Source organism: Artibeus jamaicensis, unplaced genomic scaffold, assembly GCF_021234435.1.
Source record: "Artibeus jamaicensis isolate MK-2021 breed Jamaican fruit bat unplaced genomic scaffold, CSHL_Jam_final scaffold_1964, whole genome shotgun sequence".
Taxonomy (NCBI): domain Eukaryota; kingdom Metazoa; phylum Chordata; class Mammalia; order Chiroptera; family Phyllostomidae; genus Artibeus; species Artibeus jamaicensis.
Window position 1 is genome coordinate 68,945,378 of NW_026522030.1, and position 26,653 is coordinate 68,972,030.

The 26,653-nt window shown below is 37.1% G+C and overlaps 1 protein-coding gene across 1 annotated transcript; it reads right to left on the bottom strand.

Moving 5' to 3' along the window:
• Positions 1-5,060: 5,060 nt before the first annotated feature.
• ZNF510 (zinc finger protein 510) lies at positions 5,061-26,653 on the bottom strand. The gene is given in 6 exon segments (XM_053656421.1): positions 5,061-5,682; positions 5,684-6,422; positions 9,213-9,308; positions 9,593-9,719; positions 25,465-25,523; positions 26,584-26,653. Coding segments are annotated over 6 exon segments (1,713 nt in total).

Here is a 26,653-nt window from a genome sequence, read left to right on the forward strand (position 1 = left end):
TCTTTTTCAAATATTTAGGGTATGTGTACAGCAGAACTGCTGCAATGTAAGGCCAGGTAGTTTCTTATTTTATTAATTGTGAAGGGGGACCCAAAACCCCAGAATTTATTTATAAAACCTTGTATATTTAGTCTTACATGTTTATTCTTCAGTCACCTTCAAAGCATTCTGCATTCGATGCAATACACCTATCAATATGTTTTTTCCACTGCTCAAAACATTTTTTGAACTCATTTATTTGATGCCTTTTAGTGCTTCTACCATTTTTTGTTTCACGTCTTCCATGTCAGCAAAATGTTTTCTTCTGAGGACTATTTTAATCTGGGGAAACATAAAGAAGTCACTCAGAACAAAATCAGATGAAAAGGTGGGTGAGGCATGGCAGCCATGAAATCTTTGGTCAAAACTGGTGAACACTCAGTGCAGCATGGGTAGGTGCCCTCAATGCATTGAAAGTCTTCCAAAAACATTCACTGAAGCAGACCATAGCTTCTCAGAACACCACCAGGTGGTACACTGACACAGATGGGTTCCTAGAACACTAATCTGGCATCAGAAGCCTGTACTACAAGGGGTCCACCCTCCAGAAGATAATCTTTGGGTTCCTCCTCATATAAGGTATCCATGTTCACAAAAGGAGCATTTGTTACTAATATAACAAAATGTAGGAAATGGTCATGAGTGGCCATATGCAGTATCTTTACAAATGGCAATTCAGAATATGGAGGTATTTAAAATCAGTAGGGAAGGGGTGAATAAAACAGTATATTGAGCACTGGCTACTAATCCAGAAGAAAATAATTACAGATTCTAATATCAAATTACATCAAATGAAGCACTGGATATATGGAGACGTTTACTTTGTATCCAGTGTATGATGGTGGATGTTTTGCTGTCAGTATGACAGCTGACCCAGGTGGCAATGCTGGCAATTAGAATAGTAAAGGGTTGGAGACTTCCGCCAAGATGGAGACATAGGTGGAGGAACCACCTTGCCTCTGTGCACAACCAAATCTAAGAACAACTATTTTTAACAGCAGTCACAACCAAGCCACACGGAAAATCGACAATACGGAGTCCAAAGGACAACTGGATACTCAGCTGGACCGGTACAAGGAGCGAGGCCAGCAGCAGAGCAGGTTAGCAAGAAAAAATTCCTGGGGCAGTGCGCGGTGCGCGCAGGCAACCGAGGGCGCTGATCGAGAGCGAGCTGGCTGCCGGAGTGCACAGGGAAGAGGCGCGGTGGGTGTGGGTCTGTCGGTCCCGCGCATTTACGTGCGGAGAAACCAGTGAGAAGGGAAGCTGGCGCGGGGCAGCAGGCTCGCACAATTCCGATCAGATAAACAAGCCCCAGGCGTGTGGAGTGACTGGATGCGCTGGGCTAGCGGAGAGGAACACCATTGCTCCCTCTCTGACCACGCCCCCACACACAGCGTCACAAACCAGCAACCTGGGTCGCCCCATCCTGGTAAACAACTAAGGCTTCGCTCCGCTCACTTAACAGCACGAATAGACCAAAAATGGCTCTAGGACAACTCAGAGCCCCAGAACCGATAGACCTAAGTGATGAAGAAATAGCCAGTCTTTCAGATGCACAGTTCAAAACACTGGTTATCAGGATCCTTACAGAACTGGTTGATTTTAGTCACAAATTAGAGAAACATATGGAAGCTAAACTAATTGAAATGAATGGTGATACAAAGGATACCAATAGTAATGGAAAGAAAATTGGGACTCAAATCAAGAGAGTGGACCAGAAGGAAGAAAAAAATGATCAAACAGAAAGGAATGAAGAAATAAGAATTCAGAAAAATGAGGAGAAGCTTAGGAACCTCCAGGACATCTTTAAACGTTCCAACATCGAATTATAGGGGTACCAGAAGGGGGAAAGGCACAGCCACCAGTGGAAAACTTATTTGAACAAATAATAAAGGAGAATTTCCCCAAGATGGCAAAGGAAATAGACTTCCAAGAAATCCAGGAAGCTCAGAGAGTCCCAAAGAAGTTGGACTCAAGAAGGAACACACCAAGGCACATCAGAATTACATTAGCCAAGATTAAAATGGAGAGAATCCTACAAGCAGCAAGAGCTAAGGGGACAGTCACCTACAAAGGAGTTCCCATCAGACTGTCAGCTGATTTCTCAAAAGAGACCTTACAGGCAAGAAGGGGCTGGAAAGAGGTATTCCAAGTCATGAAAACCAAAGATCTACAACCAAGATTGCTCTACCCAGCAAAACTTTCATTTAGAATGGAAGGACAGATAAAGTGCTTCTCAGATAAGACCAAATTCAAGGAGTTCATCATCACCAAGCCCTTATTATATGAAATGTTAAAGGGACTTACCTAAGAAAAAGAAGATAAAAAAGATGAACAGTGAAAGGACAGCAAACTCACAGTTATTAAGAACCACACCTAAAACAAAAGCAAACTAAGAGGACAGCTAGATCAGGAGCAGAACCATAGAAATGAAGATCTCATGGAGGGTTAGCAACAGGGGAGTGGGAGGAGGGGAAGGGGAGAGAAGGTACAGAAAATAAGTAGCATAGACAGTAGATAGAAAATAGATAGGGGGGAGGGTAAGAATAGTAGGGGAAGTACAGAATCTAAAGAATTTGAGACACGTGTTCATGAACTAAAGGGGGAAATGGTGGGGGAGGGGTATGCAGGGTGGAGGGGAATGGAGGGGGGAATAGAGCAAATGTAATGGCATAATCAATAAAAAAAGTTTAAAAAAAAGTGAAAAAAGAGGTTCAGAGCAACTAATAGACATGCCCAGACATTATATACTATTGAGTTGGCCAAAAGTCTGTTTATTTTTTTCTGTAAAATAAAGGACACATTTTTTTCACCAAAAAAAAAAAAGAATAGTAAAGTCTTGATCCACAACTATATTCCAGACAGTTTTGTCACTAAACAGTCTCTTAACATGGGCATGTAGTCAAACAATCCAGATGTTGTGCTTAACAGCTACAACCTCTCTCACACTTCTCAGCTCCAAAGAGGGGTGCTTTTGTTACTCTGTAGTGTTATAACTCGCATCTCAAATAGGCACAAGAGCCCAGACTAAATAAAAACACACCAAGTTTTATCAAAGGGAATGTTGGCTATATTTGAGAACATGTTACCTTTTGAGTCTACATAATTGTAGAGGGTGAAGAATCATAGGATCTGAGTGATGTCAACTAGTCAAACCATTAGTGAAGCAAGGCCTACTTTGAGTAATCTCTATGAATTTAGGGCCTTACTAAGCAAGCAGGTTTGCTCCAGGCAGCAAGGTGAGGATAAATCTCCTGAGGAAAAGAGTAATTTATATACAGCTAATACTGCTGGGTCAGGACAGCTGTATTCTTGAATACACCATGTTCATTTCACAGGAGGGTAGTTAAGTCCTTTCCATCTTATTAGTAAGCCTAAGGTGATACACCCCCAGTCAAGTCAAGGCCTCTGCAAATCAGGTATCCAATGTAAAAGAGCTCAAGAATAAGCTAATAGTTGCTTACACAAAGGGTACCCTTGGTAGCATTGTCGGGGCATCAAGTCAAACTACCCCCTCACCCCCAAGGGTGCCTCCTTTTGTCAGACGTTTGAACCAACAAAATCAGTCAGACTTGAAGCCCAAATGGTCATTAAGGCCTGTGGGACCTCAAAGGTATCTTTACTTCCTGACTGGGAGAATTTTGTGACTTATGAGAACAGGGAGTACAATATATTAATTTCTACTGCACTTCCAGATGTACAAGTAACCACAGTATATTGCACTGGTACAAATGGCCCCATTTATTGATAAAGTTTCATTCATTTCCCTTCCCTACTGTAAATTGTAACCTAGCAACATTATCTAAATTTAGGTAGCCCCTAACCTCCATGGGCACTGTTATCTATATCCTGTAGGACCATAAAAACCTGATTTCTTCCCCTCCCTCAAAGTTCCCAGGACACTTGGGTGTATGCCAAAGGCCTTAGGTCCCCTTTGGAGACAGGAAAATCTCTTTCGTTAAGCGGCTGAGGTTGGGGTATATGAAAATGCCAGGAGGTATGATGGGAGAGTGGCTTCATGACATTAAACAAGCCACATTTACTTTAGTTGCACGATAGCTGCTCATCAATTCATCCAATTAAAAAAAACAACTTCCAACTGTACTTGAACAATTAAAATGAAAAACATAATAAAAAGCTTCCAACTTTTTGGTTCAAAGCCCAATATCAGGTGATATGATCTACTTCATTATACTGAAAGGAGGTCTTTTGTGTGAATTCTCTGATGATCTCTGAGGGACTGACTCCCTGACATATCAACCCTATAATAAGGTTTGTACCCTGTGGCTGATGTAAGCTTAACTTACAAGTAGTGTTCTGCCTCTCTAGTAGTGGGATGGCTAAACTATGTGCAGAAACAGACTCCAAACATGTAAGAGCTCAACAGAACACAAGCTTAAGTCTTGCTCACAAAATTTCCAAGTGAAAAATATGGAAGAGAATTTTGATCCACATTTTTTGGCTTTTGTTTTGGGCCATGTGCCATGTTAAACCATGGCACCCAAGGTTGTCCTGGAAGTCCTCTCCATTTCACCCTTGCAGCCGCTGGGTAGTTTGTTGGGGAAGTCTTTTGTCAGAACTAGATGTGGCATAGAACCTGAGCATCCATGTTCCATTAGCCAGTCACGAAGTCCCACTTAGATGAAAGGGAGACTGGGAAATTTATATTAGCTATGTGCCCAGAGGAAAAAGGCAATTTTTACTAGTGAAAAGATTGCCAGCCTGTGTGATGTGTGAGAGTTATCTAATAGGGTATGATTTCATTAAAGGGCTTTCCACATTAGCTTGAAAGAAATAGAAGCCTATGTGAATTCTCTGAATACTCTCTAGGTTACCTTTTGGACAAAATTCTTCCTGCATTTATATTCATATGGTTTTTCTCCTGTTTCAATTTTCTGATGTCAAATGGGTTGGTCTTTTAGCCAGAAGGATTTTCCACAGTTTTTGTATCAGTAGGGTTTTCTCCCTCTCTGGATTCTCTGGCATACATTTAGGGTTGACTTCTTACACAATTTTCCATATTAATTACATTCATAAGATTGCTCCCCACTGTGAGTTTTCTGATGTACTCTGAGGTTTGATTTCTGGCCAAAAGTTTTCCCACACTTATTACATACAAAGGGTTTCTCCCCTGTATGTATTCTCTGATGATCACTAAGGATTGCCTTCCTGACAATTTTTTCCCCACATTCATTAAATGTAAATGGTTTCTCCCCAGTGTGAATTCTATGATGAACTCTGAGAGTTGATGTCCTGGCAAAAGTTTTCTCACATTCATTACATTTAAATGGTTTTTCTCCTGTGTGTGTTTTCTGATGTTGGATGAGATGGTCTTTTCGCCAGAAGGACTTTTCACATATATTACATTGGTAAGTTTTCTCACCACCATGAGTTCTCTGATGTATTCTGAGGTTTGATTTCTGGCCAAAAGTTTTCCCACATTCATTACACTGAAATGATTTCTCCCCTGTGTGAATTCTATGATGGTCTCTGAGGGTTGACTTTTGAACAAAAGTTTTCCCACGCTCACTACATTCATAGGGCTTCTCTCCTGTATGAATTCTCTGATGTCCCCTGAGAGTTGATTTCTGGACAAATGTTTTCCCACATTCTTTACACTTATAGGGTTTCTCTGCTGTGTGAATTCTGATGCGTGCTGAGATGTGATTTCTGGGAGAAAGTTTTTCCACATTCATTACATTCAAAGGGTTTCTCTCCTGTGTGGGTTCTCTGATGTTGAATGAGATGTCCTTTTTGGCAGAAGGATTTCTCACATTCATCACATTTATAGGGTTTTACCTGAGAGTGAGTTCTCTGGCATACTCTGTGGGCTAATTTCCTATTTTCACGATATTCAAAGGATTTATCCCCAGTTTGTGTTTTGTCATTACATACCAATACATTCTCTTCTGTGACAATTCTCTGAGGCTCAGTGTGATGAGACCTCCTGTTGAAGTTATTCCTACTAGCACTACATTCATAGTGTTTCACAGCCATATTAAATGTATTGTATTCCTTGACAGGTAACTTCTCAGAGAAGGATTTCCCACACTGCTTAAGATTAGAGCATTTTTCTCCCATGACAGTTATTTTTTGGTCAAAGAGACTTATCGTATCACAGTTTTTCCTAAATTCATCATTTTTACAGGATTTTTCTCCTGTGTGAGTACTCTCATTTGTAATACAGGCACCATCATCATAAAGTTTTTCAGTTTCAGTGCATTCAAAAGCTTGCTTGAAAGTTTGGCACTTTTGATGCTCAGGAAGATTTTCCTTGTAACTGAAGGCTTTCCCATTTTTGTTATATTGATAAAATTTCTCTCCAGTATGAGTTCTCTCAAAGTTAATTTTGAAAGGCAAATTTTCACAGACATCACAGAAACCTGTTTTTTTGGTTGAGTCGGTTCTATTAATGATAAATTGAGAAATATGCAAATTCACTCCCCCTGAGTCATATTTACAGGACATTTTTGTTAAAAAAAAAAACAGGGGCTATGTACAGATTAACTGGTTTCCCCAAAACTTCCTCTTCTTCTCCAGTCAAAGGTTTATTATTGATCAATGTTACTTGCTGAAAGTGTTTGATTTTCTTCCTCTTGATCAAGTAATCATTTCTATAATGTTCTAAAAATGGGGAAAATTGAAAGCATTTTATGAATCTTACATTTTTTTATGAATGGGACTTATGAAAATATACCTTATGTTGCATTTCAAGTTTTGGTTTTTCAAGATGCAATAATTTGTATGTGTATATGTGTGTGTGTGTGTATATATATATATATATATATATATATATATTCACTCTCTTTCAAATATATCTATAGTGAAAAAATGAAAGAGGAAACTGGTAATAAATGCATATCTGTATTTGGATTGTGATAGACTGGATTTTTCTACCTGGATGTAAAAGTGAAAGAAAAGGAGAACAGAAATTAGACTTTTAGAGGAGCAATTATTTAGGAAGCAGGAAAACCACATCATGGGATGAATACAATGAGGACTATAAAGTAAGTAGAGTAACAAGAAAAATTAGAAGACAATGAGCATTGATGGGCAAGGCTCAACAGGGAAAGGATTTGACTTGAGGAAATAATGTCAGTATAAGTCCTATATTATCTAGGCTACACTAATAAAATACTCAAGCGTATACATACTGCCAATTTGATATCATCCCTTATTGCCATTCAATCTTTCAACATCAAATTAAATTGATGCCATTAACTGCCTCATGATTAAATGAAATTTACAGTTCAGGGTTTAACCCACCTTAAAGCTGTGACTCTGTATAGTAATAAAAATAAGTGTAAAACTGATAAAAGGAAAATCCATTCTTGCAACTAAGTTAGATTCACTGATACCTTTAATTTATTCTCTCAAAATTGAACAATAAGTGAACTTGATCACTTACCTCACCCTAAATTTCCACATTTCAATTTTATCTGAATGGTGCAGTTTTTAATGTGGTATCATGGATGCAAAGATAACACTTTAGAAAGGTCCAAACCCTGACTGGGTGGCTCAGTTGGTTGGAGTGTTGTCTTATATACCAAAAGGTTGCAGGTTCAATCCCCAGTCAGGTATATACAAGAAAGAAACTGATCAGCGTTTCTTGCTCACATTGATGTATCCCCCCTCTCTCTCCCCACTCCTTACTCTCTATAGAAATTATAAAAATATACCTTCAAGTGAGAACTTTTTTAAAAAGGTCCAAATTCTTTATGTATTCTAGATGCCTGTTGGTTACGGGATATCTGACTTGCGAATATCATCTGCTTTTGAGTCATCTTTTAACTCTCACTAAGCATGAAACATAATTTATATTTGCATCAAAGTTATATATATATTATATAACAATATTCAGGGAGCAGTCATGAAATTAAACCATGTCAAAAATTAGAACACAAATGACTTGGCAAAAATCCCTATTTGACCCCCCCCATTACAGTTTCTTCATGGTTATGAGACCATCACTCTCCTAATGTTTATGTAATCATTTCCTGTATTGTCTTTGTAGTTTTAGCACCAACATATGACTTTCTAAAAATGTAACTAAGCTTTGCCTTTTTCTGACACTTATATGTAATCATACATGCATATTTATTTTTTTATTTCACTTAATATTATGTTTATAATCACTAATAAGATTTTATGTAGCTTTATAATTTCCCTTAGGAATGCAAATATTTCTTTATTGTATTGCTGATGAGCCAGATTTTTGGCAAAACCCACTCCCAGTGTTGCCATAAATACTCTTTTATTCATTCTGGAAAATACAACCATGTCTTTCTGTAGGGGAGGTACAGTTAGGGGAGGTACTGTTTGATGACAAAGTATATAAAACTTCAACTCAATTTGATAACATCCTCCTAACTACACAGTGGTATTACCAGTTTACATTCTCAGTCAGTGAATGAGGATCTTTAATATTTCACATCCTCATCAGGACTTGGCATTACCAGGTTTGTTAATTTTACCACATATCATCCACCTCTCTCATCTCAACTAATATATATTTTTCACTCTGTGAAAAATAAGGTTGAATACATTTTTGAAGATTTATGTCCATTTTGAAGTTCCTATTAAAAAATCTTTAGTCTGTTTTTCAATTGAGTTACTACCTTTTCCTGTATTGACATGTGAAAGTTCTTACATTTTCAGGATGCTTGTCCTTCTCAGGTTCCTTGTATTGTACATATTCTGCTTCTCTATGACTTGTTTTTTTTATCTTTTTACTAGTATCTTTTATGAACAAAGTTCTGAATTTTAATTTAGTCAAGTTTATTAATCATTTCCTATTTTTTTAATCTTCACCTGAGGATATGCTTATTGATTTTGGATAGAGAAGAAGAGGGAGAGAGAAACATTGATGTGAGAAACAATTACCAGTTGCCTCCTGTATGCACTCAAGACAATTATTGCCATAAATACTCTTTCTGGTGTACAAGACGAGGCTCCAACCAACTGAGCCACTCTACCAGGTCAATCATCTCCATTTAATGATGATTTTTGTGCCTTTGTGACTTTTTTAAAAAGTCTGTTTTTTAAAGATTTTATTTATTTGTTTTTAGAAAGAGGCTTAAGAAAATTCTTGAAACATGTAAGTGTTCACTGCTAAACTGAGCTTCCAGAGTTTAGCTACCCATAGAATTCTGTCTGCCAGCACTCAAACTTACCATGGTGACTCTGGTTTGAGAATTCTTCCTCTAAGAACCAAGGTTCTTTTCCTTGTTCCAAGTTGAAGATGGCCTCTGGTTTGAAAATGCAGTTTCCTATAAATAGGAAACAATGGAGTACTTAGGCTAGATGATAAGACGGTTGGTACCAAAAAATTTAGAAAGATACAGTTACACAAAAAGCACCCTGAAGGTCCTCATTTGAATTAATCATTACAAGTTAACAACACATTCTCCAACAGGGCTTAGTTACTTTATACTTCTGATTTAAAAGCCTAAATAACATTAAAATCTAACTAAAGTATCCATGTGTACTAGTGCATAAAGAAGAAATGCTTTCTACACAGCATTCCGAAAGTAAGCTATGCTCATATGCTCACCCACTGAGACAAGGTTGTTGTAGTTCTCCAGCATCACATCTCTGTACAGGGTCCTTTGAAGAGGACCCATTTGTAGCCATTCCTCCTGGGTGAACTCCACAGTCACATCTTTGAATGACACTGATGCCTACAATAGTACATTTCTATTCAATTTGAAGGGTTTAGAATTAGGTGACATAGAAAAAGACATATGAAAACAATTCTTATGTCTACTCTAAAGAGTATAATGACAAATGAAAATAAGTATGCCTATTTTGGATCTAATTTTATACTTTGGAGTTGATTAGTAAAAGTGTTTATAACTTAATTTGTATATATTTTTGAGTTATATATATGTACAACTAATAAGCACATTAGTAAACTTTTGTTGTTTGAAATTTTAGAAGTATAAATAAATTTCCAAATAAATATACTGGGACATGGGGAATACATTTTTCCCCACACCCCAATCTACAGCCTTAGGCATATACACTGTAGGCTAGGGGTCAGCCAACCATGACCTGCAGCCAAATCCAACATGCCACTTTTTAAATTAAGTTTTATTGGGGCACAGTTACAAATACCCAGTCATTCTGTATTATCTTCAGTTGCATTTGTGCTGAAACAGCAGAGCCTCGTAGTTCCATAACAGACATTACACCTATCAAAGAAAAATACATATTATCTGACCCATTACAGAACAAATTTGCCAATTTCTGGACTAACCAATCCAATTAAAGGAAAAATTGACAGCATAAAAACAACAAAGAAAATACAATTTATAGAGAGGGATAAATACAGATTGAAGGTAAAAGGATGGAAAAAGATACATACATAAGTAATCACTAACCAAAAGAAAATTGATATTATAATTACATGAGAAGAAGCAGATTTGAAGGTAAGAAAAAATGCTGAAAACATAATGAATAACAATATAATGATAAAATCATACTTTTAGCAGAATATAAAACAAATATAAATTGGTATGAACTTGCAAACATAGCTTCCAAATACAGTTGATCCTTATTATTTAGATATTTCAGAGATTCTGTATTTGCAAATTCACTTACTAATATTTACTTGTAACCTCAAAATCAATAATCATGATTTTGTGGTCATTTGCGGAATTCACAGAATGGTGAAAAATTTGAGTGCCCAATACACATTTTCCCAGCTGAGGTTGAACAAGATAATGCTTGCCTCCATGTTTCAGCTCTCATACCATAAACAAGTGCCTTTTTACAGGCCGTTTAGCACACTTTTTGCATTTTTATGCTTTTTCTTGTGATTACACTTTTTAATGTTCCCAAGTGCAAGAAGGTTGTACAATGTCTCATGGAGACAAAAAGGGTGTTAGACAAGCTTTGTTCAAGCATTAATTATGGTGTTGTTGGTAGTTAGATCATGAATCTACAATAAGCGAGTAAGGTGATTTAAACAAAAACACATATAAAACAAGGTTATCTACTGACTGGTTGCCCAAAATGTTGTGACCAGAGACTTGCAGGAACCTAACTCTACATCTCCCCTAAGAGCAAGGCTTAAGTACTTGCTTATTCAGTGTTCATGGTGACTTAGAACATAACTGAGAATAATGAGAATTGACTGTTTATAAATAAAAGTTAACAGAAATTTGGTAGATAGATCCAGTTATAATTAGTGATTTTATTTATTTAAAAAAATATTTTATTTATTTTGTTTTTTAGAGAGAGAGGAAGGGAAGGAGAAAGAGTAGGAGAGAAACATCAATGTGTGGTTGCCTCTCATGTGCCCCCTGCTGGGGACCTGGCCTGCAACCCAGGCATGTACCCTGACTGGGAATTAAACTGGCGACCCTTTCCTTCACAGGCCTGCACTCAATCCATTGAGCTACACCAGCCAGGGCTAATTAGTGATTTTAATACAACTCTCTCACTAACTGATGGGACAAGCAGTCTGAAAAAAAAAAAAAACCAATCCAGAAGGGATTTAGAACAGGGGTCAGCAGACTCTATACCCCAGAGGCCAAATGTGGCCCACTACCAGTTCTTTTATAAGTAACATTTTATTGGAACACTGTCACATGCATTTGTCCATGTGTTATTTATGGCTGCTATAGCATTAAAGTGTAGAGTTTGGTAGTTCCAACAAAGCCTACTATCTGACCTTTACATAAAAAGTTTCTTGACCACTGATACAGAATATTTAAATGACATAATTAACCAACTTGACTAAATGAAATATATAGGATAAAGTAATTGTAACAAATTGTTTTTGTGTACTTTGAATACTAAAATACAAAAACAGTCTCACAAAATTAGAAAAAATTACTTACAGTGCTGTTTTGAATTTTTGCTCAGAAATATCAAGAGCTGAAAAGAGCAGTACAGTCATTTATCACTTAGCAATGGGGATATGTTCTAAGAAATGCTTGATTAGATGATTTCATCATTGTGTGAACATCATAGAGAGTATGTACACCTACCCAAATGGCACAGTCTATTACACACCGGGGCTATATGGTATACTAGCATCATATATGCAGTCTGCCATTGGCCAAAGCATTGTTATATGGCACAAGACTGTAGTAATGCTGTTACAACAAGAGAAAAGCTGGGCAACTTAAAAATTAATGTCTATAAATACTAAAGAATCTACAAAAATTATTAGAGCTAACGAATTCTGCATACTCTGAGGATTCAAGAGGAACACACAAAAACCACTTGTATGTCTGTACACTAACAACAAACAATAAAAATTTGAAGAAAACAATTGTACATAAAATAAAATAGAAAATATACTTAGGCATAAATTTAACTAAGAAGATGTGAGACATGTACATTCAACACTAAAAAACATTGCTAAAAGGAATTAAAGAAGACATTAATAAATGAAAAGACATCTATGTTTATCAATTGGAAGATTTAATACTGTCTCGACAATAATATACCCCAAAGTGAAACCTGTATCAAATCCCAATGATCTTTTTTGCAGAAATGTCAATGCTGACATTCATATGAAATCACAAGGGGCTCTACATAGCCAAAACAATCTTAAAAATAACAAAGTCTGAGGACTTACACTTACTGGTTTCAAAACTTAACTACAAAGCAACAGTAATCAAGACAGTGTGGCAAAGACAGACATATAAATCCACAGAACAGAACTGAGAGTCTAGAAATAAACCCATGCATTCGATCATTTAATAGGAAAAGCACAGTCTTTTTACCCTCGCCAGTGTGGCTCAGTTAGTTGGGCATCATCCCACAAAGCAAAGAGCTGCCAATTTGATCCCCAGTCAGGGCACATTCTTGGGATGCGCATTTGGTCCCCTGTTGGGGTGCACACTAGAGGCAACCAATTGATGTTTCTCTCTCACATGGATGTTTCTCTCCCCCTTTCTCCCTCCCTTCCCCTTGCTGTAAATATAAATAAAATGTATCAAAAAATAGTCTTTTCAAACATGATGCTAAGAAAACTGGATAGCTACATTCAAAAGAATGAACTCCTACCTCATACTATGTTCAAAAATGTATCTCAAAATGAATCAAAGACCTAAACATAAGTTTAAGGTACATTTCTTCCAAGTTGAAACTCCTGAAAGAAATGGGGAATAAATCTTCATGACCTTAATTTGGCAATGCACCAAAAGCACAAGAAACCAAAGAAAAAATAAACTAGACTTAATCAAAATTTAAAACTGTGCACCAAAGGACATTACCAAGATAGTGCAAACACAACCTACAGAGTGGGAGGAAATATTCATGAATTATATACAGAACTCCAGGCTTACAATGGTTTGACTTACAATCTTTTTTACTTTATAACAATGTGAAAGTGATACATGATAAATTACATGAGCTATTCAACACTTTGTTATAAAATAGGTTTTGTGTCAGGTGATTTTCCCCATTTTGACTAATTTAAGTTCTGGGCATGTTTAAGGTAGGCTAGGCTTTGCCATGACATTCCATAGATTAGGTATAATAAATGCATATTTTACTTAGATTTTCAACTTAACCATCAAGAAGTATCTGTGTCTAAGAAATATCTAGTAGCCAGAATATATGAAGAACTCTTATAACTGAATAACAAAAAAAAACACCACTAATTATAAAGTGGGCAAAGCAACTGAATAGACTTTTCTCCAAAGAAGATACAGGAATAGCCAGTAAGCACATAAAAAGATGTTCAATGTTATTGTCAGGGAAATGCAAATGAAAACCAAAACTCCAATGAGCCACAACTTCACACCCTAACATGGTCATAATTAAAAAAAAAAGGCTAAATAACAAATGTGGAAACAATGTTTGGAACCCTAACACATTACCAGTGAGAATGTAAAATGGTATAATTGTTATGATGATAGTTTTGCAGTTCCTGAGTAAGAGAAATGTAATGTTACCATATAACCCAACAGTTCCAGTCCTAGATTTATTCCTCAATGAAATGAAAAACAGGCCCTGGCTAGTGTAACTTGGTGGATTGAGCACTGGCCTGTGAACCAAAGGGTCACCAGTTTAATTTCCAGTCAAGGACACATGTCTGGGTTTGCAGGCCAAGTCTCCAACTGGGGCAACCACACATTGATGTTCTCTCCCTCTCTTTCTCTAAAAATAAATAAATAAAATATTTTTTAAAAAAGAAATGAAAAACAGGTGTTCACATCAATACTTGTGTGTATCCATCCATCTATATATCTAACATCTATTAATCATCTATTTACTGGATGTTAATAGCATCACTACTCATAACCACAATCAAGAAGAAACAATCCCTATGTCCAGCAGTTGTTCAATGGATAAACAAAATGTGGCATATCAACATGACGAAATCTTGATCACATTATGCTAAGAGAAAGACACAATCACAAAGACCACAGATTATACACTTTCACTTATTTGAAATGTCTGGACTAGTAAAATCTATAGAAACAAAATGTAGGTTAGTGGTTTTTTGGGGCTGGGGTGAGGGCATGTTGGGATCAGGGGAATGTGATAGTTGATGGGATGGAATTTTTTGATGTGATAAAGATATTCTAAAACTGACTGTGGTGATGACTGAACAATAGTGAATATACTAAAAACCACTGACTACTTTAAATGTGTGATTTGTGAGGTATGTGATTTTTATCTCCATAAAGTTGTTTTTAAAAAGGACACTAGAAAAACAGGCATTTTCAGAGTTTTTGTGTCTATTACAGAAATTGAGTTTATATTAAAAAACCAGCCACAAAGACACTCTAAGGTCAAGTTGTTTTACTGGTATAGTTTTCAAACATTTAAGGAATAAATAACAGCAATCTTAAATTTTTCCATAACACTGAAAATGGAGAACCATTTCATGAGAGCATAATATTGATGCCAAAACCTGACCAAGACATTCCATGATAAGAAAAGTTCAGGCAAACTACCTCTCCATTAAAGTATACTGAAAAAACACTAATTCAAATATAAACAAATTGAATCCAGAGACATATTAAAAACATGGTACTTCATGACCAGCTGAAAATTAGCTCAAAAATTGAACACTGATAAATGAATCAATGTAATTCACCCCTCTACCACAATAAAGAAATAAAATTCTATTATTATCTCACTTGATGCAGAAAAAACACTTGAGAAATTTAATACTTATGTGTGATAAAAACTCTCAGAACACTAAAGACTGAAAGAGAAAACTTCCTTATTCTAACATCAGACACCTCCAAAAAATCTAGACTCGGTGAAAGTTTGAGTGCTTTCCCCCTCAGGTGAAGCATAAGAAAAGGAGTTCTGTTATTATCACTTGTATTCAACACTGTTTTGAATGTACAAGAATAAGACTTAAACAGAAATTAAAGACATAAAGATTGGAAAGCAAGTAAAATTGTCTTTATTTGCAAAAGATCTGGTGGTGTATATTTAAAATAAAAAAGAATCTACAAATAAGCTATTAAATGATTAGATGTGAAATGCAGGCAATGCCTTGTCTTATTAAACTTCCCAGATATTGTGCTTTTTACAGATTAAAGGTAAGACCTTCCACCAGCAAAAAAAAAAAAAAAGATCATGAGTCTCTGAAGGCTCAGATAATGGATGGAAACTATTTTCATTAAGGCATGTACATTGTTTCTTTTTGACATAATGCTACCACATACTTTATAGACTATAGACTATAGTTCAGTCTAAACATAACTTTTATATGCACCGGGAAACCAAAAACTGCATGTGACTCATTTTACTGTGATATTTGCTTTATTGTAGTGATCTAGAACTGAACCTGCAATATCTCTGAGGTATATTTGCATTAAAAAATACATTGCAGTATAGTTAACCAACAGTAAACAATTAGAAAATAAAATAAAAAACAATACTATTCACAATAACATCAAAATAGACCAAATATACAGGAATCAATCTCATGAAACACATCAAAGACTTCACATCTAATCTGAAAAACTACCCAGCAGGATTTTCTGTTGAAACTGACAATATTTCTATGAAAATGCAAAGAACCAAAATAGCCAATAAATTTTTTGAAGAAGTAAAATTTTAGGGCTTTACACTACCATATTTCATGCCTTACTATAATGAAACAGTAATTAAGGCAGTGAAATACTAGCAAAGAGATAAATAATTCAACCAAAAAAACAAATACAGTTTCGATATAGACACAGACACACGGTCACTTGACAGACAACAGAATCCCTGCTGCAACTCAGTGAACAGAGGAAGGTCTTTTCAACAAACAGTACCAGAGTAACTTGATATCCATATGGAAATATGAAACTTGACACTTCATATCATACACTAATGCAATGTCAGGCAATCAAGCTTAAATAGTCAAGACTCTTCTAACAATACAGGAGAATATCTGCAGGATCTTGGAGTAAGGAAAGGTCTTTCACCCATGCATGACGCAGCCATGACAAAGGACTACCATTAAAGAAAACACTGACACTGAGCTCTGAGGACTTGCACTTCCTGATTCAAAACTTAACTATAAAGCTATAGCATCAAGACAATCTACTTCCAGGTATAGAGCCACAAGAATTAAAGGCAGAGTCTCAAAGATATTTGTATACCTATGTCCACAGCAGTAATACAATAGTTGAAAGGTAGAAGCAAAATAGGTGTCTTTACTGAATAAACATATAAATAAAATGTGGTATATACACACAATACAATATTATTTAGCTTTAAAAAGAAGTACATTCTGATACATAGTACAACAAGGATGAACTTTGAGAACTTTATGCTAATGAAATAAGCCAGTCACAAGAAGACAGTCACTTTAATAAATGGTGTTGGGAAAATTGGACCAGTACATGAAAAAAAAAAGAAAACAGATCAAAACAGACCATCAACTTAGAGCCCACACAAGAATAGACTGAAAATAGAATATAGGAAGTTCTGGCCAAGATAGAGGTGTAGGTAGGCACACTGCCTCCTTGCACAACCAAAAGGAGGACAACAACAATTTAAAAACAAAAAAAACAACCAGAACTGCCAGAAAATCAAACTGTATGGAAGTCCAACAACCAAGGAGTTGAAGAAGAAACATTCATCCAGACCTGTGGGGGACGGGGAATGTGGATGGAGAGGGTGTGCATGGCAGAGGGGAATGAAAGGGGGGAAATGGAACAACTGTAACAGCATAATCAATAAAATATATTTTAAAAAAAGAATAGTATAGGAAATGGAGAAGCCAAAAAACTTACATATAGAACCCATGGACATGAACTAAGAGGAGTGGGGAATACTGGAGGGATGAGTGGTACAGGGCAGAGGGGGATAAAGAAGAGAAAAAAGGGGACAACTGTAATAGCATAATCAGTAAAATACACTTAAAAATGAATAGTCCTCCACCCACCCTCTCCGACAAAGGGTCCTCTGCTCAGGTGGGCAGAAGAGGACCCTCCAATTCCAGGAAGATGGGCTGCAGAAAGGTAATAATAAAATAACAACTTAAGCAGTTAGGAGTTCCAGCCAAGATGGAGGCATAGGTAGAAACTTTTCACTTCCTCGCACACCCAAAAGAATAACAACCAATCCAAAATCAATAAATAACCAGGAGACCCAAAGAAGAAAACTTCATGGAACTCTGACAACCAAGGGATTAAAGAAAAAATTAACAAGAACAACCAGACTGGTGTGCCAAGACAAAGAAATATGGCCCAAATGAAAGAACACAGCATAACCTCAGAAACAGAACTAAGCAAAGAGGAGGACATAGCCAACCCATCTGATGGAGAATTTAAAGCCCTGGTAATCGAAATGCTCACAGATCTGATTGAGCTTGGTCAAAAAATGAAAAAACAAGTGAAAGGTACCCAAAATGAAATAAAGCAAAATATTCAGGAACCAATAGTGACAGGAAGGAAACCAGGACTCAAAGCAACAATTTGGAACAAAAGGAAAAAATTAACGTCCAACGGAAGCAGAATGAAGAAATAAGAATTCAAAAAAGTGAACAGAGTTTTACAAACCTCTGGGACAACCTGAAATGCTCCAATATCCGAATCATAGGGGTGCCAAAAGGAAAACAACAACAGCAAGAAATTGAAAACTTATTTGAACAAATAATGAAGGAAAACTTCCCCAATCTGGTGAAAGAAATAGACTTCCAGGAAGTCCAGGAAGCCCAGAGAGTCCCATAAAAGTTGGACCCAAAGAGAAACACACCAAGGCACATCATCATCAAGTTATCCAAGATTAAAGACAAAGAGAGAATCTTAAAAGAAGTAAGGGGAAAGGAGACAGTTACCTACAAAGGAGTGCCCATTAGGCTATCAGCTGATTCCTCAAAAGAAACCTTGCAGGCAAGAATGAGCTGGAAAGAAGTATTTGAAGTCATGAAAGGCAAGGATTACATCCAAGATTACTCCATCCAGCAAAGCTTTCATTTAGAATGGAAGGGCAGATACAGTGCTTCCCAGATAAGGTAAAGTTCAAGGAGTTCATCATCACCAAGCCATTAGTATATGAAATGTTAAAGGGACTTACCTAAGAAAAAGAAGAGCAAAAATATGAATAGTAAAATGACAACAAACTCACAACTATCAACAAATGAACCTAAAAGAAAAGAAAAACAATAAAAACAAAAGCTAAGCAAACAACCAGAACAGGAACAGAATCAGAGAAATGTATATCACATGGAGGGATTTCAGTGGAGAGGGAGAAGGAAGGAGTAGGGGGGAAAGGTGCAGGGAAGAAGAAGCATAATTAGTAGGCATAAAATAGACGGGGAGAGATAAAAAACAGTATAGGAAACGGAGGACTCAAAGAACTTATATGTACAACCCATGGCCATAACTAAGGAAGGGAAATGCTGGAAGGTTGGAGGGGCAGGGTGAAGGCGGGGAAAGTGGAAAAATTGGGAAAACTGTAGTAGCATAATCAATAAAAAATACTTTAAAAAAACCAACTTAAGCAGTTAACCACCCATCAGTGCTGTGGATAATTGATAAAATTTGGAAAGAATGAAGCCATCCAAGAATAAACAAACTGTGGCATATTAATACAATAAAACCTACATGATCTAAATATGACATGAAAATAGTAGTTATATATACAAGGAGGAAAAAGTATGATATCAACACTGTGACCCATTTTTAAAATATATACATGCATAAAGAAAGTCTGTGTGTATGATCAGAAAAATATTACATTTCTCTTTGAATTGGTAGAATTATGCTTATTATTATTTCCTCCTTTATGCTATTTCTGTATTCTAATGTCTTACAATGAGCATATATTGCTTATATAATAAAGAAAACAATAAAAAGGCTAATATATAAATAAAACTACATACCAAAGTAAAAAAAAAGAATAAACTGAAAACAGATAAAAGATGTATATAAATGTAAGTCGCAAAGCCATACAAATGCTAGAAGAAACCATAGGCAGTATGCACTGACTAGTGTGGTTCAGTTGCTCGGGCATCATTCCACGATGTGAAGGGCTACCAGTTTAACTCTGGGTCAGGGCACGTGCCTGGGTGCAGGCTCAGTCCCAGGTTGGGGCGCATACAAAAGGTAACCAGTACATGTTTCTCTCTCACAAAGATTTTCCTCTCCCTTGTTTTCTCCCTTCCTTCCCTTATCTCTTAAATGCATTAAATCTTAAGGAAAACATATGCCATAAAATCTCAGACATCTCACATAGCAATATTTTTGCAACTATACCTCCTAACGCAAGGGAAACAAAGGAAAAAAACTAAACAAATGGGACTATATCAAACTAAAAAGCTTCTGCATAGCAAATGAAGCCATCAACAAAATGAAAAGGGAACCCACTGTATTGACAGTAGCCAATGATACATCTGATAAGAGGTTAATTTTCAAAATATATACAGAACTTATACAACTCAACATGATGAAGACAGACAATCCAATCAAAAAATGGACAAAGGACCTGAATAGACATTTCTTCAAAGAGGACCTACAAATGACCAATAAACATATGAAAAAATGCTCAATGTCACTAATCATCAGAGAGATGCAAATTAAAACTACAATAAGGTATTACCTTACACCTGCCAGAATGGCTACAATCAATAAATCAGCAAACAAGTACACATGAGGATGTGGAGAAAAGGGGACACTAGTTCACTGTTGGGAATGCAGACCGGTGCAGCCACTGTGGAAAACAGTATGGAATTTCCTCAAAAAATGATAAATGGAACTGTCATTTCACCCAGCGATCCCACTTCTGGAAATATATCCCAAGAATCCTGAAACACCGATCAGAAAGAATATATGCAACACTATGTTCATAGCAGCATTATTTACTATACTCCAGATGTGAAAATAGGCCCTGGCTGGTGTGACTTAGTGGATTGAATGCTGTCCTGTGACCATTAGGTCGCTGGTTTGATCCCCAGTCAGGGAACATGCCTGGGTTGCAGACCAGGTCCCCAACGGGGCCCACAAGAGAGGTAACCACACATTGATGTTTCTCTCCCTCTTTCTCTTTCCCTTCCCCCTGTCTAAAAATAAATAAACTAAATTATTTTAGAAAGGTGTGAAACTAGTCCAAGTTTCCATTAGTAGTTGAGTGGAAAACAAGCTGTGGCACATTTATACAATGGAATACTACACAGCTATAAAAAAGGAGCTATTGCCCTCTGCAACAGCATGGATGGACCTGGAGATTATTTTGCTAAGTGAAATAAGCCAGTCGGAGAAAGACAAACACCATATGGTCTCACTCATGTGGAAAGTAATGAACAAAATAAACTGACGAACAAAATAAAACCAGAGGCATGGATACATGGAACAGACAGACAGATTTCAGAGGGAAGGGGGATGGGAGGACTGGAAGAGATTAGCCAAAGAACTTATACGCATATATGCATAACCCATGGACACACACGACAATGTGGTGAAAGCCAGGAGGGCAGTGGGGACTGAGTGGAGGGGGACAAAGTGGAGGAAAGGGGCGAATATCTGTAATAGTGTCAAGTAAAAAAACAGACAAACACTACATGATTCCACTTATATGAGTAGTGAAATTCATAGACAGAAAGTAGAATGGGTTTGCTACGGGCTGAAAGGAGGTAGGAATGGGAAGTAGCTATTTAATGGGTCTAGATCTTCAGTTTTACAAGATGCAACAGCTCTGGTACACAACAATATGAATGTACTGAACAATACTGACTGTACACTTGAAACATGGCTAAGATGGTAAACTTATTTGTATATTATCTGTATTTCACTACAATTAAAAATAAAATGGTGGGGGGGAGAAAGTAAAGAGCCAGGTGTCTTAGCTACATGCACTGCTATAACCAAATACTGGACTGGGTGGCTTAACCAACAGAGATTTATTTCCTAACAATTCTAGAGGCTGAAAGCCCACAATCAGGGTATCAGCATGGTGCATTCCAGTGAGGCCCTCTTCATGGCTCAACAGATGGCCACCTTCTCACTTTGTCCCTACATGGCCTTTGTCTCAGTGCCTAAGACCTCATTTAACCTTAATTACCTCCTCAAAGCTGTCTCCAAATACAGTCACATTAGGGTTAGGGCTTTACCATATGAATTTGGGGGTACAGGGGTGACACAATTCAGTCCATAGCATCAGGCGAACCCAATGGGGATTGGTCCTAAAGCTCAATTTGGAGAAGGCAATGAGAATTTAAGAGGAAGCAGAGTCAGGAACAGTAGAATGTGTTTAAGAAGCAAAGTGAAGTTAGGTTTTGCTTTATAATACACTTACATACTGAATTTCTTAATGTCCTAGTTCTCACTAGATTGTGAATGCTATTAAGAAAAAAAGTACCTGTGTTGTTTAAGCTGTAACTATATAGCACATGTCAATTCCCTGGGACATCTTGGTTGATCAATAAATAAATGTCAAAAAAGTCAGAGCAGCAATAAAGTAAAAAGAAGTAATGGGGAGGGGTAATGCCTCCAAAGTCTAAATTGCTCATCTTGAGAAACAGGGAATTTTACTGTATAGGAATGAGAAGCAACTGAGGTGATTTACAGACAGGAAAGACATTACTTCATAAGTATTTATATCAGGGGTATCAAACTCATTTTCACCAAGGGCTACATAAGCCTCATGGTTGCCTTGAAAGGGCCTAATGTAATTTCAACTCCTTAACAGTTAAGTAGTAGTCACATTTATACAGTACTGAACTTACATTTGGCCCTTTGAAGGCAACCACAAGCCTGATGTGGTCCCCAGTGAAAATGAGTTTGACATCCTTGATTTAGATGAACCCATGCAAAAGATGTGCTTGAGGAGCTGGAGAAAGAGGTGAGCAGATTAGTAAAGAAGCTACTCCATCAGTTCAGTTGAAATACAACAGGTAGCAGTAGGAGGGAGAAAGTGGAGAAATGCATTTAAAATACATTAGGTTGCGACTTATGTTTAAGTCTTTTATCTACCTTGAGTTTATTTTTGTATATGGTATAAGTTGGTGGTCTCACTGTTTTGCATGTAGCTGTCCAGATCTCCCAACACCATTTTTTGCAGAGGCTATTTTTATTCCATTTTATGCTTCTGTCCCCTTTGTTAAATATTAATTGACCATAGAGACTTGGTTTTATTTCTGAGCTCTCTATTCTGTTCCATCATCTATGTGTCTGTTCTTATGCCAGTACCTGACTGTTTTGATTACTGTGACCTTGTAATATAGTTTGATGTCAGGTATTGTGATGCCTACTACTTTGTTCTTTCTCAAAATTGCTGTGGCTATTCAGAGTTGTTATGGTTCCACATAAATTTTTGAAATATTTGCTCTATATCTGTGAAATATGTCTTTGTGTTTGGTATTTTAACAGGGATTGCACTGAATCTATAAATTGCTTTGGGTAGTTTGTACATCTTGATGATGGCAATTCTTCCAATCCAAGAACACGGTATATGCTTCCATTTACTTGTGTCTTCCTAATTTCTTTCTTCAGCGTTGTGTAGTTTTCTGAGTACAGGTCTTTTACTTCCTTGGTTAGATTTATTCCTAGGTACTTTATTTTTCTTGTTGCTATAGCAAATGTGATTTTCTTCCTGATTTCTGTGTCTGATATTTCATTGTTGGTGTATTTCTGAATACTGACTTTACATCTTCGCTGTTTTACCTTCAATTTCTGAATATTGACTTTGTATCCCACTGTTTTACCAAACTGTCTTATTAGGCTGAGTAGTTTTCTGCTGAAGTCTCTAGAGTTATCTGTGTACACTATCATGTAACCTGCAAACAGTGACAGTTTGACTTCCTCCTTTCCAATTTTCATGCCTTTTATTTCTTTTTCTTGTCTAATAGCTGAGGCTAGAACTTGCAATACTATGTTGAATACAAGTGGTTAGATGAATGGATCAAAAAACTGTGGTACATTTATACAATGGAATGCTATGCAACAGAAAGAAAGAAGGAGTTCCTGTGTTCCACCCTTTGCAACAGCATGGATGGATCTAGAAAGCATTATACTAAGTGAAATAAGCAAGGCAGTGAAGGACAAATACCATATGACTGTACCTATAAGTGGAACCTAATCAACAAAACAAGCAAGCAAAATATAACCAGAGACATTGAAATAAAGAACAAACTGACACTAACCAGAGGGGAGCAGGGAGTGGGACAACAGAGGAAAATAGGGAAGGGCCTTCAAGGAACATATATAAAGGACACATGGACAAAACCAAAGGGGGTAGGATCAAGGATGGGAAGCAGGGATGGGTGGGGTAGGGGGAGAAGGGGGGAAATGGAGACAACTGTACTTGAACAACAATTAAAAACATACATACTTAGAAACATCTAGTTAAATAAAATGTCAATATGGCATCTTAAAAAATAAATAAAATAAAAGACATTAGGTTGAAACATATAAAATTGCTATTATCTTTGACCCAAACACAAAAAGTAGGAAAACATGATTATAAACTAGATGCAGCGGAGTTGAGAGAGTGAGATCAAGGAGAGCCAAGGACAGATGTACCCCACTTTTGTGGCTTGGGTGTCTGGTTGAATAGAGTTTATCAAGGAATAGGGAACGATAAGGAGGATTAGTCTAGGAAGGGCTGTACATGTTGGCTTCTATTTGAATCAGTTGAGCTGCAGACATCTACAGAGAGATGTTGAGTCAACTATGTCCAACATGGTATCCTCTAGCCACATGTGACTATCCAAAACTTAAAAATTCAGTTCCTCGGTCAAACAAGCCACATTCCAAGTGTTCAACAGGTACATGTGGCTAGTGGTCACCCCTTTGGACAGTGTAGATAGAGCTGATTTCCATCATCACAAGTGCTACTGGTCTGGATGGACTGCAGAGTCACATTTGGAAGAATTAGCAAATATGTCATATTTTAAACCAGACAGGGGATGAAATGACTCAAGAAGACTAGTAAGAAGAACAATGAGAAGGAATGGAAACTTGTGGATAAGACAGGTGAAAGGGCAAGAGAAGGACAATGACTCCATGAAAGACACGAGAGGCAGGACAGCAGCGGAAGAGGGTGTCACAGACGCTAACATGAGAGTTCTTCCAGGGAGATGGAGTGGGGACAGAGTCGTCAGGCACTGCATGCAGGTGTGGTGAGGTGAGGAGCAGGCAGGACCCACTGGATACAACTGTAATTAGGTCGCTGGTGAGTGCAAGTCATAGGCGTATGAAGAGAGAGATCAAAGCCTCATGCAGCAAACTGAAGTGTGAATGGGAAGTGTGATGACATTTGCCAGAGAGCAGAACTTTAAATTGTTTGCTAAACAACCTGCTTATGACAGGTACTTGAGAGAAATATTTACGGAGAGGTATTTTAAGGATGTGAACGTACAGGTCATTCATACTGACCTCCAGCTAGTCTATCATTCCTGATTTCAGCAGGATGATCAGGAAAATACCTCTCTCAACTTCAACTTCTGTTTTTGTTACCTGAACAACTGCACAACAAAAGCCCTCTTTGGCAATATGTCCTCTACTTTCACTGAGGAAAAAATGAGAACAATATCCTACATTTATTTCAGGGTTGTTCTTATTAGAAAGATTTACACTATCATGTAAATGAAGACCAACGAAGACATTTTTTTCCTGACTTTGATGATTTTAGATTCCGTGAGGAATGTTTGGTTCAAGCTTGTCTTGAACCTTTAAACAAACCTTTAAACTAAAGGTCCTTTAAACTAAAGGTCCTTTATATATGTTTAAAGGTTATATACAAACCTTTAAACTAATATTGCCTGTCTGAATCTGACATGCCTAATTAGAAAAGTCAGGAAGAAATTTACAGCTGCACTTTGGGAAACCTGTAAAATCAGAAGACCTGCATCGATCTGCATGACAACTCTGCTGTGCTACTCATCAACTTTTCTGCATCTTCCCTGAAAGATGCGATACATTTCTACTTCTATTTTTCCACATCAGCGTATGGTTCTTCAACCACCGATAAAATCCATTCTATAAAAGGTGTTAATGAATAACTCACTTGGAGTATGTTCATTTTCTGATGCTCTTGGGAGAGGGTAGAGGACTGTGAAGGATAACCTGGGGGTAAGGAGAGAGGAACGGAATTATGAAAGGTCTGGTGAGCCTCTGCATTTACTTGCCTAAAAAAAATCTCATCAGACCAGCTGGGGAAGAGGCCTACCCCATGGAAAAATGTTCCACTGATCCTTGGTTGGGGGCAGGAAGCACCACAGAGAGAGTGCTTCCTGAATATGGACATCTCTGGTATGATCACGTGGATTTAACCTTGCTAATTTTCATTGGGTGATTGGAGATTATTTCTCTATTGATTTTTTAAAAAGTGTATCCCCTCTGACTAGTTAACAAAAAAATCAAAACAGAGGATTAATATTATGGCTATTATAGTTAATATTATCAATTATATTTAATAGTATTATCACTTACACCTTGAGTTAGAAAATCAACAGAAAACTGAAAAGAATGATAAGATGCTTCCTTATTAAAAATTTTAAAATCTCTTGGCTCTAGTTTGTTTCAATTTCTCAAAAAGACTTTTAAGTTTCCCTTTCTGTTTTCCCCCTGATAGATAAAATTCCTAAGTAAAATTCACTTTTTTTTAATTGTATTGAATTTACTGGTATGACATCAGTTAATAAGATTACATAGGTTTCATGTGTACAATTACATCATCTGTATATTGTGTGTTAACTACCCCAAATCAAGTCTCCTTCCATCACTCTTTACCCCCCTCCTTTACCCTCTGCTAGCACCCCCACCTCCCAAAAGCCTTATCAAAAATATTTTTGGTAAGACGCTTCTAGTGACTTAACTGTGACAGAATGAATAGCACCACGCTGGCTGACCATCTCAGGTTCAAGATTTTTAAGGTTTCGAGAATTGGAAATAGAAATCCCTCCCTATACCATCATTTTGTGATTCTATTAAGTTCAGGATAAAGGAAACTCCAGCATATCTTTAGGTGCCACATGTGATGGACATGATGTAAGAATGGTTCAGAACCTGGAAAGAAGGAAGAAGAAAATGGAGGGCTATTTAAGAAGACAGACTTTCCTTGGCTCTGGCTGTGGCTTTGCCTGTGCAGCTTGACAGTCAGCCCTCCCTCTGAGCCCCAGCTTACCACCTTCTGCAAGCTGGTCCACAGTTTCCACTGTCACACAGACTGTGATGGCTTCTGGATATGGCGACAT